The sequence below is a fragment of the Myxocyprinus asiaticus genome, chromosome 22 (assembly GCF_019703515.2).
Source record: "Myxocyprinus asiaticus isolate MX2 ecotype Aquarium Trade chromosome 22, UBuf_Myxa_2, whole genome shotgun sequence".
Classification (NCBI taxonomy): Eukaryota; Metazoa; Chordata; class Actinopteri; order Cypriniformes; family Catostomidae; genus Myxocyprinus; species Myxocyprinus asiaticus.
The window spans coordinates 6622674-6641482 of record NC_059365.1 but is presented as its reverse complement, the minus strand read 5'-3'; the positions used below and the strand labels follow the sequence as shown (position 1 = coordinate 6641482).

The 18809-nt window shown below is 37.5% G+C and overlaps 2 protein-coding genes across 7 annotated transcripts in view; one reads left to right on the top strand and one right to left on the bottom strand.

Annotated features, from left to right (window-relative positions):
* The window catches only part of LOC127412854 (endoplasmic reticulum-Golgi intermediate compartment protein 1-like), a 52929-nt gene extending 37957 nt beyond the window's left edge, over positions 1–14972 (bottom strand). The window contains exons 1-2 of one of the 6 annotated variants that reach the window (XM_051649528.1): positions 12278–14972; positions 9359–9600 (exon numbers count right to left, since the gene is read on the bottom strand). In XM_051649528.1, coding sequence (XP_051505488.1) covers positions 9359–9378 — 20 coding nt within the window. In that variant the 5' untranslated portion in view covers positions 9379–9600; positions 12278–14972. The other 5 variants (XM_051649526.1, XM_051649531.1, XM_051649530.1 and 2 more) reach the window with 5 other exon arrangements.
* Positions 14973–15123: 151 nt separating this feature from the next.
* Positions 15124–18576, top strand: LOC127412852 (dual specificity protein phosphatase 1-like). The gene is made up of 4 exons (XM_051649524.1): positions 15124–15689; positions 16261–16409; positions 16520–16739; positions 17523–18576. The coding sequence occupies exons 1-4, from the start codon at positions 15293–15295 to the stop codon at positions 17876–17878; spliced, it is 1122 nt and encodes a 373-aa protein (XP_051505484.1). The 5' UTR covers positions 15124–15292; the 3' UTR covers positions 17879–18576.
* The last annotated feature ends 233 nt before the right edge of the window (positions 18577–18809 follow it).

Below are 18809 nucleotides of genomic sequence, written 5' to 3'. Positions count from 1 at the left end.
AGTTGAGGTCATAGGGAAATCTGTCAACACTTACTAAATGCACATCACTCACTCACTCAGACCAGAGCTAACATCAGGGAAAACAAACAATGCCAATTTCAAATAGGCACTCAAGCACGGTAACTCTGGATTAAAAGGGACCCTTTGTAGATTCTGTAAAACAGTTGGGTTGCACTGCAAAAAATCCAGACCTAATCACTGAGCATGCAGGTTCTTACACCGGTTTTGCAAGCCGATAACGTGCGTGGTCATGTAAACTGTTTTCCTTTATCGGGGTAAGGCCATAAACGGTTTAGACAAAAACCAAGCAGCACACATAGATTTTTGCCTATACCCCGATTTCGCTTGTATGTAAACAATTTTATCGTATTCTTACGGTCTTATCCAACGTGTGCGCAAATGTTTGTTTTGACTTCAAAAGCAAAGAATAATCAGATTATTTCAAAACTCATGGAGACACGGGTTTCCCATGTTGTCTGCTTTTTAATAAGCTGATTTTTTTTCTGCCCTTTTCTCCCCAATTTGGCATGCCCAATTCCCAATGCGCTTTAAGTCCTCGTGGTGGCGTAGTGACTCACCTCAATCCGGGTGGCAGAGGACGAATCTCAGTTGCCTCTGCATCTGAGACCGTCAAACCACGCATCTTATCACATGGCTTGTTGAGTGCATTATCACGGATATGTAGCGCGTGTGCAGGCCCATGCTATTCTCTGCGGCATCCAAGCACAACTCACTACGCACCCCACCGAGAACGAGAACCACATTATTGCGACCACGAGGAGGTTACCCCATGTGACTCTACCCACACTAGCAACCGGGCCAATTGGTTGCTTAGGAAGCCTGACTGGAGCACGCCCTGGATTCGAACTTGCGACTCCAGGTGTGGTAGTCAGCGTCTTTACTTGCTGAGCTACCCAGGCCCCCCTAATAAGCTGATTTTTGATAGTTATCAGCATATGTGTGCATGTAAACAAGCTCATTAACTTTGTCTTATTTTCTAGTGCAAATTTTGACTCATCCCTCTTTAAAAAAAAAAAAAAAAAAAAAAAAAAAGCACAAATCTGGGTAACAGTGAGGCACTTACAATGAAAGTGAATGGGGCCAATTCGTAAACGTTAAAATACTCACTTATTCAAAAGCATCACCACAAGACGTCAACAACATGCATTTTAACATGATAAAATCACTGTTTCTGTGTAAAGTTGTAGCCAATTTTACAACTACGTTGCTATAACAAAGTATTGCCGTAATCCCCAAAACGACAGTAAAAATGACGATTTAAACTTTTAAAGTAGCATTTTTGTTTTATTCTTTCAGATAAAAAGTACTGGAGTGACTGCAAAGCATATGTTATTGTATAAGTTATTATCAAAGTTACTCTCAATGTCAGTGGCATAACTTGGATCTTAGGGGCCCCAGTGCAAAGAACCCGTCGGGCCCACTCCTTGGGGAGCCTGGGTCATTTATTGTCACCCGTCGGACCCGCAGTCATTTTTATGGTTCCTTATGGTCAACTGTTGCGGGCCCCCTCTCACCCCGAGCCCTAGGGTGGCTGCCCACCCTGCAGTTATGCCCCTGCTCAATGTTAATTTTCATAAAAGATGAGTGGAAAACAATACATTCGGTTTGGTAGAGCAGACGTCAACCATTAGGAGTCTGAGTTATATAACTCTCTGTAGGAATCAATCCAAACCCTGGCTTTTTAAGGAGCTTTTTCAAGCTCTATGAACTCCAAAGCCAAACTATCCCGCTCACAGATGTAAACCTGTCCTTTTTCGGCTTTGAAACCTTCCTTCACAGCCACATCACAACTTTAGTCCAACCTCTCACGCCGTCAGCCCAACAAAAACACTCACATCTGTGAACATTTCTTGGAGTAAAACTACCCCAAGATAACGTAATGTAGGCGGGTGGGAGGGCTTGTTTACTGTTCTACCAAACACCCTGCTGTTCTGCCCCCTCCTCCCATGACAGAAACCATACAGTTCACTGTGACAGAAGAGCTCACAGGATGTAGAAGGTATGAACCTATTGTGTGAATCTCTGAAGAAGGACACGCTGTTCTAAAGCTACTGAAAACCCTAGATGATGTCTTCACTTCCTGTAAGAGACTGGATTTGGTTAGTTTTAGATGGAGAATATACAGTAAAAAGTATTTGGACAATTAAGTCACACTTTAAAATGGATGCATGTCATTGAATCAGATAACATTTTAAACCAAAGCGACATTTATTTGAAAGAAAGATAGTACAGGCACATTTTAAGTAAAACATTTCAGACAAACTCTTCAAAATGAAGACAAAAACTATTATAACACTTTGTGGATGTGGACAATGTCCATAGTTTGTCACCTGTGTGAACCTGGGGGGCTACCATCCCTGTAGTTCGCTAGTTCAAATCCCAGGGCGTGCTGAGTGACTCCAGCCACGTCTCCCAAGCAGCCAAATTGGCCCGGTTGCTAGGGAGGGTAGAGTCACATGGGGTAACCTCCTCATGGTCGCTATAATGTGGTTCGTTCTCGGTGGGGCGCGTGGTGAGTTGAGCGCGGATGCCACGGTGGATGGCGTGAAGCCTCCACACGCACTATGTCTCCGTGGCAACACGTTTAACAAGCCACGTGATAAGATGCACGGGTTGATGGTCTCAGACGCGGAGGCAACTGGGATTCATCCTCCGCCACCAGGATTGAGGCGCATCACTACGTGACCACGAGGACTTAAAAGCGCACTGGGAATTGGGCATGCCAAATTGGGAGAAAAAGTAAAAATAAATCACTTTAACATCAGTTCTTATAAGTCATAGCAAAAATTGCTCAGAAAAGTTAGTTCTGAGAAAAGCTTTGTTTGCATATGACACTTGGTTTGATATTTTGTTTAAAAGACATCAAGACCAAAATATTTTGGTGGCATTGTATGAGGTGGTTCATTTTTTATTTAAAGGAATATTCCTGGTTCAATACAAGTTAAGGTCAGTCAGCAGCATTTATTGATTACCACAAAAATTAATTTTGACAACCCTTTTCTTAAAAAAATCTGGGTTACAGTGAGACACTTACATTGGAAGTGAATGGGGCCAAACCGTAAACGTTAAAAGACTGTTTTAAAAGTATAGCCACAAGATGTAAAAAATATGTGTTAACATCATTTTCGTGTGATACATTTACATTTATTCATTTGGCAGACGCTTTTATCCAAAGCGACTTACAAAAGAGGAACACATAAGCGAATCATCTTAAGGAGACAGTGGTACAAAAAGTGCCATATTACAACATTTCACTAGCATCAGAATAGCATTCAAAACAGATTCAAGTGCCTGGTTAAGTGCTCATGGAAAAGATGTGTTTTTAGCCATTTTTTGAAGACAGAAAGTGAGTCAGCTTCATGGATGGAGTTGGGAAGGTCATTCCACCAACGTGGTATAATGAAGCCGAAAGTCCGGGAAAGTGTTCTGGTGCCTCTTTGTGTTGGTACAACAAGGCGATGTTCCTTAGCTGACCGCAGGCTTCTAGTAGGCACGTAGCTCTGCAGAAATGATTTAGGTATGCTGGAGCAGACCCAGTGACTGTTCTGTATGCCAGCATCAAAGCCTTGAACTCGATACGTGCATTAACCGGCAGTCAGTGAAGAGAGATAAGGAGTGGTGTAACATGTGCTCTCTTTGGTTGATTAAAGACCAGACGTGCTGCTGCATTCTGGATCATTTGCAGGGGTCTAATTGCACATGCAGGGAGGCCTGCAATGAGAGCGTTACAGTAGTCCAGTCTAGTTATAACAAGTGACTGAACAAGAAGTTGTGTGGCATGTTCAGAGAGGAAGGGTCTTATCTTCCTGATATTGTAGAGTGTAAATCTACATGATCTTGCATTCTTTGAGATGTGGTCTCAAATCACATAAAATCACTTACTAATAATTTCTGTGTATAGTTATATCCAATTCTACAACTTTGTTGCGATGACGATGTAATGTCAACACACCGTAAAGCGACTGTAAAAATTATGATTTAAATAACAGCTCAAATAACACATGAGATTTAACAGAAGAATTAATGTGGTTTTATAAAATTCTAAGCATCAAATTTCTGCCTTTAAACCCTCCAAAAACTGGCCCCATTCATTTCCATTGTAAACGCCTCACTGTAATTTCGATTTTTGCTTTTTTAAAGAAAAAGAGGGACGACTCAAAATTATTTTTTGTGGTAATTAACATTATGCCACAAATGCTGTCGACTGAGCTTAACCTGTATTGAACCCAAATATATTCCTTTAAACTTCAATACTAATTTGATATTGGGAAACTTTTTGTTAGCAAAACGATGATTAACTGCACCTTGTGGTTCAGTTGATCTGTCTGAATTCACTCATTCAAGTCAGAATGTTCTTGCGAACCAAATACCACAAAATGGACATGCGAGATATAAGGCTAGATACACCATCTTGTCTTTCTGATGATTTTGAACGTTTTACCACACCCACACAGAACTTACTGTCAAAGGAAATGAATCACAGTGCTGCTTATAACACTCATCTGATTTTTAACGCTATCTCTATTTTGGTATTTATCTGAGAACTTATCTAACAGTTGAAAACTATAGCACTTATTTTACCAAAACAGAAAAAGTCAGAAAGTCTTAAACTGGATTAATCTAAATAAAAATAACTAATGAAAACATATCTTGTGCAATAGCTTTCAGCATATGATTCCATTTATGTCTTTCTTTACTAAATGCGGAATAAAAAAAAGTGTGTCCTCATCTGGAAAAAAAAAATGTAACATTTAGGATTACCTCAATTGTCTGCCAATACAAATCAGTTGTGTACTCTGGTTTTCAATACTGCAGGACACACTTCAAAGACATTTTGTACCGACACAAATCTGTATGGATTAGGCAATATATACACACTTCAATGTGTTGCGTAAGAGGCAGAACATTTACACACTCCCCCTGGCTGTTTAGAAGTACACTGATTGAATCCGTCAGATATTTCTTATTTCCTGAATTACAACAGAACAAACACCCCCAGCTGTTCAAAGATGTCAGCAGACACTGAACAGTACAAATGTACAATAACAGCAACCAGAATGTAACAAAGCATAATTTATTTATTTATTTATTTATTTTGTTTAACAAATAACACTGTGCAAATATTAGTATTTGTAATGCAACCAGGAAGAAAGTGTTGAATAGCCAGTGATGTGCAGATAACATGTGAATTGTAATCAGGGACTGATTACAGATTACATGACAAAAAATGCAATCAGTAACAATCTCGTAGATTACATTTTTGGAGTGATCTAATCCAATTACTTTTTGATTACTTTACTACAACCTAATTCTTTTTTTATTTTGTGTCACATGCATTTGAAGGATAATCATCATTTTAACATAAAAGTACAAAGAGGAAAAAATGCAATCCATTCTTTGAACTATCATGTACCCTGCGGGCAGGACCCTTAGAGATGGCAGCTACTAGATCCTCTGAAGCAGTTAAATTCAATGTGTGAGCTGCACACCATTGGTGAGGTAGTAAGAAATCATACATATATTTTTAAAACATATCCAGTTCGTTTTAAGTGCATAAAACAATAGAAACATTAATGAACCTGAAATCACAGCAATGACATTGCTAGGTCAAAGCTAACAGCTCAAAACTCTGACACACTTACTTTTAACACTTACTACTTAGTAAAAGTCCATCACCTATTCCTTATCTGAGGTGCATATCTTACTGTTGTAACATAAAAGGAGCACATGCTCAAAATGTTCATCTGTGAGACTATTGCACTTCGGGGGAAGAATATGATGATATTGATATGAAAATGATCAATAAGTTATTAACAATTTACTGCCGTTGCCTTGTTAATATGTAATCATGTAATCTATAAAAAAGTAACTGTAGTCCAATAACGAGTATTTTTAAATGTCATTTAATCCAATTACAAGTACTTGTTTTTGTAATCTGATTACCTAATTCAGATTACATGTAATCCACTACCATGTAAACCCAGCACTGTGAATAGCATAAAACCGTAACTATAAGCTATTATGAAAGTGACTGATTTTAGTTGTTAGTATTAGTTTCAGTAATCATATCAAATCAATAACTAAATCAGCCTATTATCATCTAAAAAATATTGTGAGAATTAGATATTTTGTATCAAGTATCAAGACTTAGAGAAACTTGTTCATGCATTTATCACCAGTAGGGTGGATTACTGCAATGGACTCCTCACTGACCTTCCCAAAAATACCATTAGACAGCTGCAGTTCATTCAAAATGCTGCTGCCAGGATTCTTACCCTAACCAAAAAATCTGAGCATGTTACTCCAGTCCTCATGTCTTCACACTGGCTTCAGTTACATTTAGAACTGATTTTAAAGTACTATTACTTGTTTATAAATCACTCAATGGCCTAGGACTTAATACACTGCAGATATGCTTGTTGAATATATATCTAACATACCTCTCAGATCATTAAGATCAAGTCAGTTAGAAATACAGAGGGTTCACTCAAAACAAGGTGAGACAGCGTTTAGCTTTTATGACACCCGCATCTGGAACCAGCTTCCAGAAGAGGTCAGGTGTTCACCAAGAGTAGCAACATTCAAGTCCAGACTGAAAACACATCTGTTTAGCTGTGCATTTCTTCACTGAGCTGCACTTACTGATTGTACTGCATCATTATTTCTGTTTTCTTTTTTATTCATTTGAATAATTTTGACTTTTTTTTTTATTTATCTTATTACTTTTTGTTCTTATTTCTTGTTCTTAACTGATTTTAAAATAATTTTTAATGTATCTTATATTTTCTTTATCGTTATTATATGTAAAGCACTTTGAATTGCTATTGTGTAGGAAATGTGCATATATATATATATATATATATATATATATATATATATATATATATATATATATATATATATATATATATATATATATATAAACTTGCCTTGCAACAACCTTTAGCTAAACTGAATTCTAACTAGTGGGAAATTATCTATAATTAGTTATTAGTAGTAAAGAAACCTAAACACTGAATTCTAACTGGCAGAAAATTACATATATAATATATATAGAATAAATGCATTCTGTACAAATTATGTTGAATTTATACTGCAGAAATAGTAGTACGTTAGTGAGCTATTCTGATGATTGGACATTACATATGACATATGCTCGTGTCTGAAGATCTAATAACCATAAATAATATGTTAATGAAGATAAGCAACTGTGTGCAAACTTTAAGGGACTCCTTAAGCTGTCTTTTTTGCCATTTCACAGTGCTTGATGTATTCTACCATTTTGTATTGACATTCTTCCTGGAATTTGAATAAGGCTTGTGAAACATATCAATAGTATATGAAAACTGATAATAGTCTGGAGTTTTGCACAGAATAGAATTGTGATACTAAATGTCGCTTTCTACATGCTATCAAGACAAACAGACTGTATTCATCAGACTGATTAAAATGTCTGTTGGCATCCATACTTTCATAGCTAGGTAAGAAATGTGACACATCGTTCAGGGTCAAACTACTGACAAATATGTGAAAAGCCTTTTCATCTGAACGCTTTTGCATTCCTCACTGTATTTATTTCAATATAGTGAAGCAAAGGCACACATTTTGATTTAAAATCAAAGCGTGAATCAAATATTTACATAAAGCATCCTTAAGATGTAAATGTAAAACAATGGGGACGAAACGAATTACGTTTTGTATTAGTGAGAGAGTAATGCGTCATCTCCACCTGGTCAAGAAATGTACACACAACTACCACCCCTGGAGTTGCGAGTTCGAATCCCAGGGTGTGCTAAGTGACTCCAGCCAGGTCCCCTAAGCAACCAAATTGGCCCGGTTGCTAGGGAGGGTAGAGCCACATGGGGTAACCTCCTCGTGGTCACGATTAGTGGTTCTCGCTCTCAATGGGGCGCGTGGTGAGTTGCGCGTGGATCGCGGAGAATAGCATGAGCCTCCACATGCTGGGAGTTTCCGCGGTGTCATGCACGATGAGCCACGTGATAAGATGCACGGATTGACTGTCTCAGAAGCAGAGGCAACTGAGACTTGTCCTCCGCCACCCGGATTGAGGCAAGTCACTACACCACCACAAGAACCTACTAAGTAGTGGGAATTGGGCATTCCAAACTGGGAGAAAAGGGGGATAAAAATAAATAAATCAAAAAATGTACACACAAAAAGTCACATAAATGGACGACACTTTGCAATCTTGCAAAAGGAAAACCTTGTTATGGGGGTATGTTAAGGATTCATTATATTTACAAACATTCCAGAGATGTCTTCCTTAATTCAGAGTGAATAGCACAACTCGCCGTTGATAATTACATAATGAATAAATGGTCTTGTGGCTCTGAATAATGAACAGAAAAACAAATTATCTTGAATTTGTTCTTTCATATACAATGCTTTAGAGCAGCAGAACACATGATGTGATGAAATAAATGTAATTTTCATATGTTGTGGGGCCTGTTTTGTATTTGCATAACTGTGTGTGAACAGGAACTGGAGTTGTTTGCTTAAAAAACAAGGGATGGACAATGTACCATATATCAGGTTTATAAATGCAATATCTAATAGTCCAATAAAACTAACAAATATCTAGCTCAGTTCTATCCAGAAACAGCCTTTAATGTGTTTATAAACCCTACAGACTGCTGTTGAATAAAGGCACATGCACAACATTGAAAAATAATCACATTCCAACTAATCCACGTGCCAGCTCTAAAAGTGCACCTAAAACTAATAAATAAATAACTAATAAATGTTGCATGCATTAGCCAGGTGCTGACAGCATCCTCTACAATTTGTTCAAATGTAAAGCATTCATAAAAATGTATCAAGCTGTTTGCAAAAACATTTTGAGGTAGAAGAAATGGATTTAAAAGTGTTTTCACAATACTACAAGCTGAAAAAAGCATGTTATTCTCCTGTAGTTTATTCAACTATTTTTAAAACCAAGTGTGCTGCCTACCTTGACATCATATTTGGGCATTTGTTTAAACGTCAATGATCCATAAATATTTATCAAGAGCAGTTTTATGCTATTAAACAAAGTTTACAAAACATTTTGAGATAAAACTAAAACTGAATTTATAGTGTTTTCACAATATATCATTATAAAACTATTTGCTGTTTTTCCAAATATAGCAAGCAGCCTATCTAGACAGCATTATGGGGCAACAAATCGGCTCATATGATGCCCACAAATGCTGTCTAGGTAGGTAGCTCAGTAGAAGTTGAGATGCAGCCATTGTGTCTATATTGTGATCGTGTTTGACTCATGCACTACATATAAAATCGCAAACTAGCGACCGAACTGCTTTAACCCGCTACTCACCTCCGAACATCGAAAGTCATTGTGATTGCACGATTTCAAAATAAAGCCAAAGGTGTTTAAAGATAAGAGAGACAGTTCAGGAACCACTCCAGATTATTCCTTCAATCGTGCCGGCTGTTCAAACCGGATGTGACGACTGCTTAGGACGCTTTGCACAATCCTATTGGTCTGACGAACGGCACCGCGATGATTCTACTTCCGCTTTGTGAAACACGTTGTGGTGTGCCAACTTCACGTGTTGCCTAGGGAGATTCAAGACTCAAAGTTCAGTATTACTAGCTTCCTTCTTATGTGGTTAAACAGTCAAATGCTGTTCCTACAACAAATAAATAGCAACTGGTTGTTGTGTTTTATTCTAAATGTGTAATCTGAGCATAATGCTGTTTTATAATGTGAATCTTTTTATTATTGCTGGAATTCTACATGACTGGCCTCAAAAATGTGATTTTTTTTTGTTTTTTTTATTTTTTTTTTACATTTGACAGTAATAGTGAAGTCATCAGGGCTAGGCTATGAAATAAACTGAAGAAAGGAAATTGTGTAATGAGCCAAAAATGTTGCTTACTAACCTGATCTGTGTCTCATATCTCATACATCATGATTAGAGGGATTTGTCATGAAAACAAAGTTGTAATATTGGATATACCTTTAAACGGATAAAGTGAGTATAAGCAGTTTTATCACACTAAAATCGTGTTAACTATTTAATGTTTATGTCTTGTGTATTTTAGCGTTTATGGACTGGCCCCATTCACTTCCAATGTATGTGGCTTACTGTAACTGCGATTTTAGCTTTTTCTTTTTTATTCTTTGTGGGAATCAACATTATTCCACAAATGCCTTCAATCGAGCTTCATGAGTAGTTCACCCAAAAATGAAAATTCTCTCATCATTTACTCACCCTCGTGCCATCCCAGATGTGTATGACTTTCTTTCTTCAGCGGAACACAAATGAAGATTTTTAGAAGAATATTTCAGCTCTGTATGTCCATACAATGCAAGTGAATGGTGGCTAAAACTTTGAAGGTCCAAAAAGCTTATAAAGGCAGCATAAAAGTAATCCCGTGGTTAAATCCATGTCTTCAGAAGTGATACGATAGTGTGGGTGTGAAACACATCAATATTTAAGTCCTTATTTACTTTAAATGTCCACTTTCACTTCCACATTCTTCTTCATTTGTTTTTGGCAATTCGGATTCTTCGTGCATATCGCCACCTACTGGGCAGAGAGGAGAATTTATAGTAAAAAAGGACTTAAAGTGTACCTATTATGGTTTTTAAATGTGCCTAATTTTGTTTTAAAGGTCTCATACAATAGATTTACATGCATCCAAGGTCAAAAAACACTTTAATTTGCTCATAATTGAAATTGTAGCATTACCTTTTTTCCCAGTGTCAAAAACGACTCGTTCAAAGATCCGTTCAAAAGGATTCATTCTAAACTCCTCCTTTCAGAGAGCCTCCTCTGCTCTGATTGGTCAGATGTCCCAGTCTGTTGTGATTGGTCTACTGCTTAGTGTAATGTTTGAGGGCGGGTCAAAACTGTTCACAAGCAGCCAATGAAGACCAGAGGAGGGTTTTTTGTTACCAAATTATGTAGGTTAGTACAGGAAGTAAGCCTGGAATTACTAATGACTCGTTTCAGGTGTTCAGAATTGGTTCTTTCTTTTGGGAGTCAATAACTCCATTTGTCGTGCACTTTGATTTTTGAAACTTTGCAGACTTTTTTACATTCACAAACAGCTATATAACACACTACATGAAAGGTAATATTTGAAAAACCATAATAAGTGCTCTTTAAATATTTATCTGTTTCTTACCAACACCAATCATATCGCTTCTGAAGATATGGATTTAACCACTGGAGTCATATGGATTACTTTTATGCTGCCTTTATGTGCTTTTTGAGCTTCGAAGTTCTGGCCACCATTCACTTGCATTGTATGGACCGACAGAACTGAAATATTCTTCTACAAATCTTTGTTTGTGTTCAGCAGAACAAAGAAAGTCATGCAAATCTGGGATGATGAGAGAATTTTCATTTTTGGGTGAACTATCACTTTCACTAGTGTTGAATTGAATGGGAAATTCTTTTAAGATCAAAAGATATTCAGTCAGGTATGTCCAACCGTTTGACTCGTCCTGTCTATGAACCTATAGGACAATGACCTCTTGAATGGAAGGTAATGAAAAACTTGTGAGCCCATGAATTCCCAGTTGTGCATTCTACAGCAGACTGTGAGCTTGTGAACTAAAACTCAACAGAAACTGTCATACAACCTGACTATGATTCTATACACATGAGCGAATCAACAGCAGTGGATCAAAGTGAATAAATTCTGTATTTAAAAATGGCCAAGACACAGTCCTCCTGACCACCGTCAGTATCGGTAAAGGTTATCCCAAAAATGACACATCGTTTGGGTTATTGGAAAAGAAGGATGCTCCAGTGCTTTTGTATCTTATACTTAAATTTAAAGTTTTTCCAATAATGATTTTTAAGTCTTTTATTTTTATATGAAGATCTGAACATACATTATAGGAACCATACATACACAGATAATTCCAAAGGGTCAATATGGTTTCTCATAACTGGACAAATTCAAATATGCAATATATAGTTATTTGTTTATTGTCATTTGTATTTATTGTCTATAACAGAGACAGTCAATTAACAACAAGGTACAAAACAGTATTATACTTCTAAGTTCGGGTAGGTCCAGATTTTAAAATAAGTTTTCAAAAGGTTTATTTGATAACACATAGTCATCATGTTGTCTTGCTGGAATTATGTGGTGTATTATTCAATATGTGTTTCACTGTGTCATTTCTGGGTCTATCTAGAAATGTCAGTGGTCTCAAATAGAAATAGAAGCTACAATGAATACAACTTATATATGGTAAAGAAAAAGGACATACCAAGTATTTTCCCAGGACTTACAGCTGTTGCCCAGAGTCACCTCTGTCCGTAAATGGGCTGTGTATTCTATCTATTTTACTACACAAAGGAAATACCTCAATAATCACACTCTTTCACTTCCTCTTCTAACTGAGACAACATGCAATTGCAAGTAATTACTGAAATGTATGTTTGAAAAATGATTACTTTTAAATATGACTCACGGTGGGGAGACTGTTTTTGAGATTTATTTAATCTTTTTTATTTTCCATAATTTCTACATTGTTCTTTCTTTTTCTTCTCTTTTCCATAAGCCTGGATACTGTGAGTCACTAAATCCACTCTTTAAGGTATAATTCACCCAAAAATGAAAATTGTCTGTAAATATTTAATCAACCTCATGTCATTCCAAACTATAAACTCACTATAAACTCATGGGAAGAGCTGCATATGCGATTCTTTGGGTTTGGAGAAACATGATGGTGAGTAAATAAAAATGTAAACAATTCATTTGTAGTTCAACTTAAAATGACAATTTAACATTATTTTAATAACGTGTAAAAGTATACTCTTTTACATTTAAAAGTTTTAAAATACTTGTTTGTCCACTAAGAAAATATATGTACTGTACAATGCTGTTCCAATCTCAAAAATGCACAAAAGACAAGTTTGTAATACATTAATGTGGTTCTGCATTACAGTCTCATCTTGTGGCTTGCATTTCTGTGCTGACTCATCAGTGTTTATTAACAGTCAAATCCACCTCCACTGGCTGTTACTGCCATGAACAATGTCGATGCCACTTTCCCACTTTTTGTTTTGTTTTGTTTCCACAGTTGTTAAATAAGACCAGATATGATTAAAAAAGTATTCCTCCACAAGTTCTGACTCAAGTTTCAGAAATGCAAATGTTGACGTCATGACCTACATATGTCATTTTGCTTCTTGTAAAGTATTGGGACTGTCACTCTGAGATCAAATATAAAATTAAAGTCTTGCATGATAAAACATATAAGGCTAGAATGATCACAAAGCATCTTTGTTTTTTTGTTTTTAAGTTTTAGCAAGTTGGGATAAATGAGAGCAACAAAACTTCTGTAAACTTATTGAATAGTTGTTTTCATTCTAAGAAATACAGCTGTGCATTTAATAAATAAATGTATTAGATTTTAAAAAGAAGATAATTAAAGTCACTAATGTTGTTTGTATTTTGATATTAGAAAAAAAAAAAAAAAGAAAAAGCCATCTGGCTTCACAAAAAAACCCTTTGCATCATAATTTCATCCATGGCAATGCATTAGTCACTGTTTTGAGGAACGTGCAAACTGGTTAACTGGCAAAATAAAAACATCACATTACAGGAACTCTGTGGAAAAAACTTTGTTGACGATAACTTTCAGTGTGAATCAGTGACAGTGGAAATATGTACGCTTGGGCATATAGGGTGTTCCAACTGTGTTTCAAGTGAGCAAGTATACATCCCTATGTATACTTATAAGTCAAAACATTGTCTTGAACAAATATAGGTGTCATTCCATGGTCCCATATACCCCAAGCCTGTTTTGTGTTTGAAGCTGATGGAAATTTACCAGACTGCAAGTTTCTATACAGTAATTAACTTTTATGGTTTGCCTTTGCTCTCGCGGCATTGCACACTATGTACTCCTGTACAATAAAAACAAAGTATAAACTTTTATGAGTGCCATGACAGGTTCACTAATTGTCTTGTTGTTTATCGGAGAAGGAGCATAAAGGAATCACATCAAACAATAACATCATGGGAAAAATCCTAAACATTGCTTCATTTTAGACAACTGTCATAGTAAAAGAGGAATTTTAAACATATTGAGATTATCATAAAAAAAGCAAAATCACAAATGAAATCTCTTTAATATCTTGACTGTTCATCCAAAACAGCAACCAGATTAAATTGAGTGTTGATTGCTTCTTAGATTTTATCCTGAGAAAAAGACCCGCACGTGTATCCCAACAACTGTCTCATTTGTAGTCTACATTTTATTTTATTTTTATTTTTTTTTTATGTCTCAAGGAATTCGAGGAGAAACATCTGAGACAAAGTTGAAATATAGCTGAGAACTTATGATGAGTAGTGAAATAGAAACCTCTGGGCTGGGACACCAAAACCATTATAACAACAACAAAACAACAGCAATAACATTATCGTCATCATTATTTTATAACATTGCTTAAGCGCACTCGGAAACTGGACACGATAACCAGTATTTTGGTTTATTGAGGTCGACTGGCTTTGACGGAATCAGATAATGCGCTCTTGGTAGGCCAAGCCAGAGAGTATTTAGCAGAGACGAGCCACTTCAATTAAAATGAACGGGAGAAATTGGAACGCCCAACCAAGAAGCGCTAGCGCCCAGCGGTCAACGGATGAACAAAGGAAGTCCCGCCTTACATGTATCTTTTAGATACAGACATCGCCTGTCAATCAACTCGCTAACACGCATGCGCATTAGCTAGACAAGCCGGAAAAATTGCGTATTTTAGCGTGATATTAAGTAAAGAAGCACAATTAATGACTCCAGTATTATCAAATTTTATTGTTGATTTGAAATATGTTATTGGGTTGTAATTTTGACCAACCGCTTTTGAGATTTCGGTGTTTCTCCATTCAAGTAGATAGGAGCTGCACTGGCATGTCTGGAAATAGCCTCCCGAGAGCGTTCCAAAGATGGCCGACAGCGGAATGACTTGCTAGAACAACTTTGGCCAGGCTCAACCGCACATACGTACGAATTCACGTGGGCCAGAAGGGGCGGTGCATTTGACGTCACGCATTTAAATGGGAGGGGAGGTGACTATATAACCGTCGCTTTTCGCCTTTCAAAGTAGAACGAGAGCAAGAGAATACATTGTAACGAGTTTTCACTTTGAAGACAAAATAATTTAAATTCGAATTTCAGGATCGCTACTACGGACTATTATTGGAACGAACTCTCGTTCACAAAGGACTCGCGAACTTTAAGAACACAATTAAAAAGAGAACGTTTTGTACTTTTTTAATGTATTTAGATATATCCTTTTCTACTATGGTCATCATGGAAGTGTCCGCCATCGACTCTGCTTCGCTTCGGGATCTCCTGGACGGAGATGATCCAGACTGTCTGGTTCTGGACTGTCGCTCGTTCTTCTCCTTCAGCTCGTCTCACATATCGGGCTCCACTAATGTGCGCTTCAGTACGATAGTGCGCCGGAGGGCCAGAGGGGGTCTGGGACTAGAGCACATTGTGCCCAACGAGGACACCAGGAACAGACTTCTGTCCGGGGAATACCAGAGTGTCGTCTTCCTGGATGACCGGAGTCTGGATATGGGAGAAGTGAAGAAAGATGGGACTTTAATGCTCGCCGTGAACGCTTTGTGTCGCAATTCATGTGGAGCAAGTGTGTTCTTTCTTAAAGGTACAGTTGTTTAATAAACATTTCTTTGACTTATAGTAATGTAGTAATATATAGCACATGTATATCTTATAGTAGGCAATAATGTGTGTGTATATAGAGAACATTCATGTAAATCTGGCTGCCTTTTGAGTTGGAGAAAAAAAGATCCTGAATATATATATATATATATATATATATATATATATATATATATATATATATATATATATATATATATAAAACCTTATAAAATGTAAATAGTTTATTATTTCACTGTTTAGGCCTGCCTAATACACAATATTTTTAAACAAATAAGATAATTTAATTTATATTTTTTTATTTACAAAATGGGTAAATATTTAAGTTTTAATATTTTGTTTCGAATGTTAGTTCTGTATTATAAGTAAATGAGGTCACAGGAGTTTTAAAAGTTTATATATAGAGATATCATACATTTCTCCCAACCAAATGTTGTCTTCAGCTGTTCTTTAATATTTCAGTGTTGGCCTGGTGTCAGAATTGGTTATTTCAGCTGACACTTGTAAATTCCACTGTTACCAAAACTAATGACTTCTGTTTTTACTATTTTTAGGTGGTTTTGACACATTTTTCTCTGAGTTTCCTGAAAAGTGTACCAAGCCAGTCCCACCACAGGGCTTGAGTTTGCCTCTGAGCTCCAGTTGCCATCCAAACACTGCTGAGCCTTCCTGTAATTCATGTACAACCCCTTTGTATGATCAGGTAAACTACAGCCTCCTATAAAATATTTAAATATGTGTTTTTGCTACAGAACAAGTCATTTTATTTACAAAAACAAGATTTTTATTAAACTCTTGTTTTGTTTATTTCAGGGTGGCCCAGTAGAAATCTTGCCGTTCTTATATTTAGGCAGTGCCTACCATGCATCTAGAAAAGACATGCTGGACATGTTGGGAATCACAGCCCTCATTAACGTCTCTTCCAACTGCCCCAATCACTTTGAAGACCACTACCAGTACAAAAGTATTCCAGTGGAGGACAACCACAAAGCCAATATCAGCTCCTGGTTCAATGAGGCCATCGAATTTATCGGTGAGTATCTGTTTTAGCCACCATTATTTGATCCCCTGTTACGAAACGGGGAACAGATGTTACCATATGAGGGACTTTGGCAGGCAGGCAAGCTCCCTACCCAACCCCCCATTCAACTGAGGCCTGAATTGAATTTTTCAAAAGTTCCCTCCAAAACAGGCCAGCTGTACTGGCCAAGCTTGACAGCCTCTAGGGCTTACATCATCCTCTTATCCTGTTTAAAGAGGTGCCCCCTTTTCAGATAACACCAGGCCGTGACCTGACCTTCTTTTCATGGGGCAACTGGCTCCGTTTGAATGCTTGCCTGCCTTTGTTCTGCCTGAACAAAAGGTAGAGTCTAGCTCTCTGGTCGCCCTCCTATCAGATCAGTGCTCTTAGCAGGGGTCCCAGAACCCCCCTATTGTGTATTCAGGCCTGTCGGGGGTTGTTTCCCCTCTTTTCTCGAACCCCTGCCTGATGTAACTTTTCCTGTTTCCTTAATTAGATGGCTTCCTTCATTAGTAACACTGTGGGGTAGAATTTGCATATGAATGCGTAGTTAAGGAATCAATACTGGAAGACTGTTATCAGCCTCTATCAGTTGAAACAGGTCTGGGGTGCCTTATAGGACGATTCCACCAAATGGAAATGCAAGAATTGGTCAGACAGCCAATGTTGCTGTATCAGTGTGGTTGGGACTTTTCGGGAGAATCAGCCTACTTTTGTTGGCTAGTTGAACATTAAAAAAACTGCACACTTCACATTGAACTTGAGTTTAAACAAATCTGCTTTCTTTTTTCACAGATTCGGTAAGGAACAGAGGTGGACGCGTCTTCGTTCACTGCCAAGCCGGTATCTCACGCTCCGCCACCATCTGTTTGGCTTACCTGATGCGCACCAACCGTGTAAAGCTCGAAGAGGCGTTTGAGTTTGTCAAACAGCGGCGTAGCATCATCTCACCCAACTTCAGTTTCATGGGGCAACTTTTGCAGTTCGAATCCCAAGTCCTCGCCTCTTCTACATGCTCCTCGGAGGCTGGAAGCCCTGCCATCGGCAAAAGCACCACAGTATTCAACTTTCCGGTTTCCATTCCCGTCCACACAGCGGCCAGCCCACTTTCCTTCCTGCAGAGCCCCATCACTACCTCACCATCCTGCTGAATGTACTTAAGTGGTCGGACTTTTTGTCTCGCCTCTCCGCTGGGGCGAGTTTTATGTGATGACTATATGATCCCTGAGGAGATCTTTCCAGTATTAGACTTCAGAATGTTTGGTACATTTTGTTGCTACAAATATTCCACGATTGTGCATAGGAGTCGGCGGCTGGTGTAGCCTAACTCCCCCAGACATTTTTTTTTTTTTTAAACATTTTAACCCGTGGTCCACAAATGTTAACTCAATTAAAGGATCGCGGTTTTTGTTTTAAAGTTTGTGACGAAAACCAAGTTTAAACACTCTGCTTACCTGTCCATCAAAGTCCTCCAGTCTTTGTGTGGTTTGTTTGTTTGTTTGTTTGTTTGTTTGTGTTGTTTTTGACTTGGTTGATCTTGATAATCAGTTGTTTTTTTTTATTATTATTTGTTAGCATCAAAAGAACCTTTGTCTCACAGGTTGCTCAGGGATTGTTTTCTTTTGTCTTTTTTTTTCTTATGAGAGTAGTCTGAGGGGAGAAGTTGTTAGACTTGAAGGTGCTAGTCTGAACGAGTACTGCTACTTGGTTTCTTTTTTCCTTTTGAACAATGAATGTAGTTAACACTGTATAGGCGCTGCCTTAAGACAGTGGAAGTTGAAACGATTATTCCTGAGCCTGTCATGCCTTTCAGAGCGCAATCCGATTAATCACAATGTTTGTTTGTTGTTTGTAAACAAACACTGAATACCTCGTGTCTGTACTGTTGTCAGTCTTCTAAGAGTCCTCCCATAAGCACTACTAACAGGAATGACTCTGACTAGACTGTTTTGATATATGTGACTATTTATTGACTAAATTAATATATTTCTTATGCCATATATTTTTTTTTTTGCCCATATATTTGTGATACTTGATGCTGACAAATAAACTTCTTTTCATACATACAATCTTGCATGTAAT

Coding starts and splice junctions, on each gene's coding strand:
- LOC127412852 (XM_051649524.1), top strand. CDS start 15,293: ATGTATTTAGATATATCCTTTTCTACTATGGTCATCATGGAAGTGTCC. Junction 15,690..16,260: donor AAGTGTGTTCTTTCTTAAAG/GTACAGTTGTTT, acceptor TACTATTTTTAG/GTGGTTTTGACACATTTTTC. Junction 16,410..16,519: donor CAACCCCTTTGTATGATCAG/GTAAACTACAGC, acceptor TGTTTATTTCAG/GGTGGCCCAGTAGAAATCTT.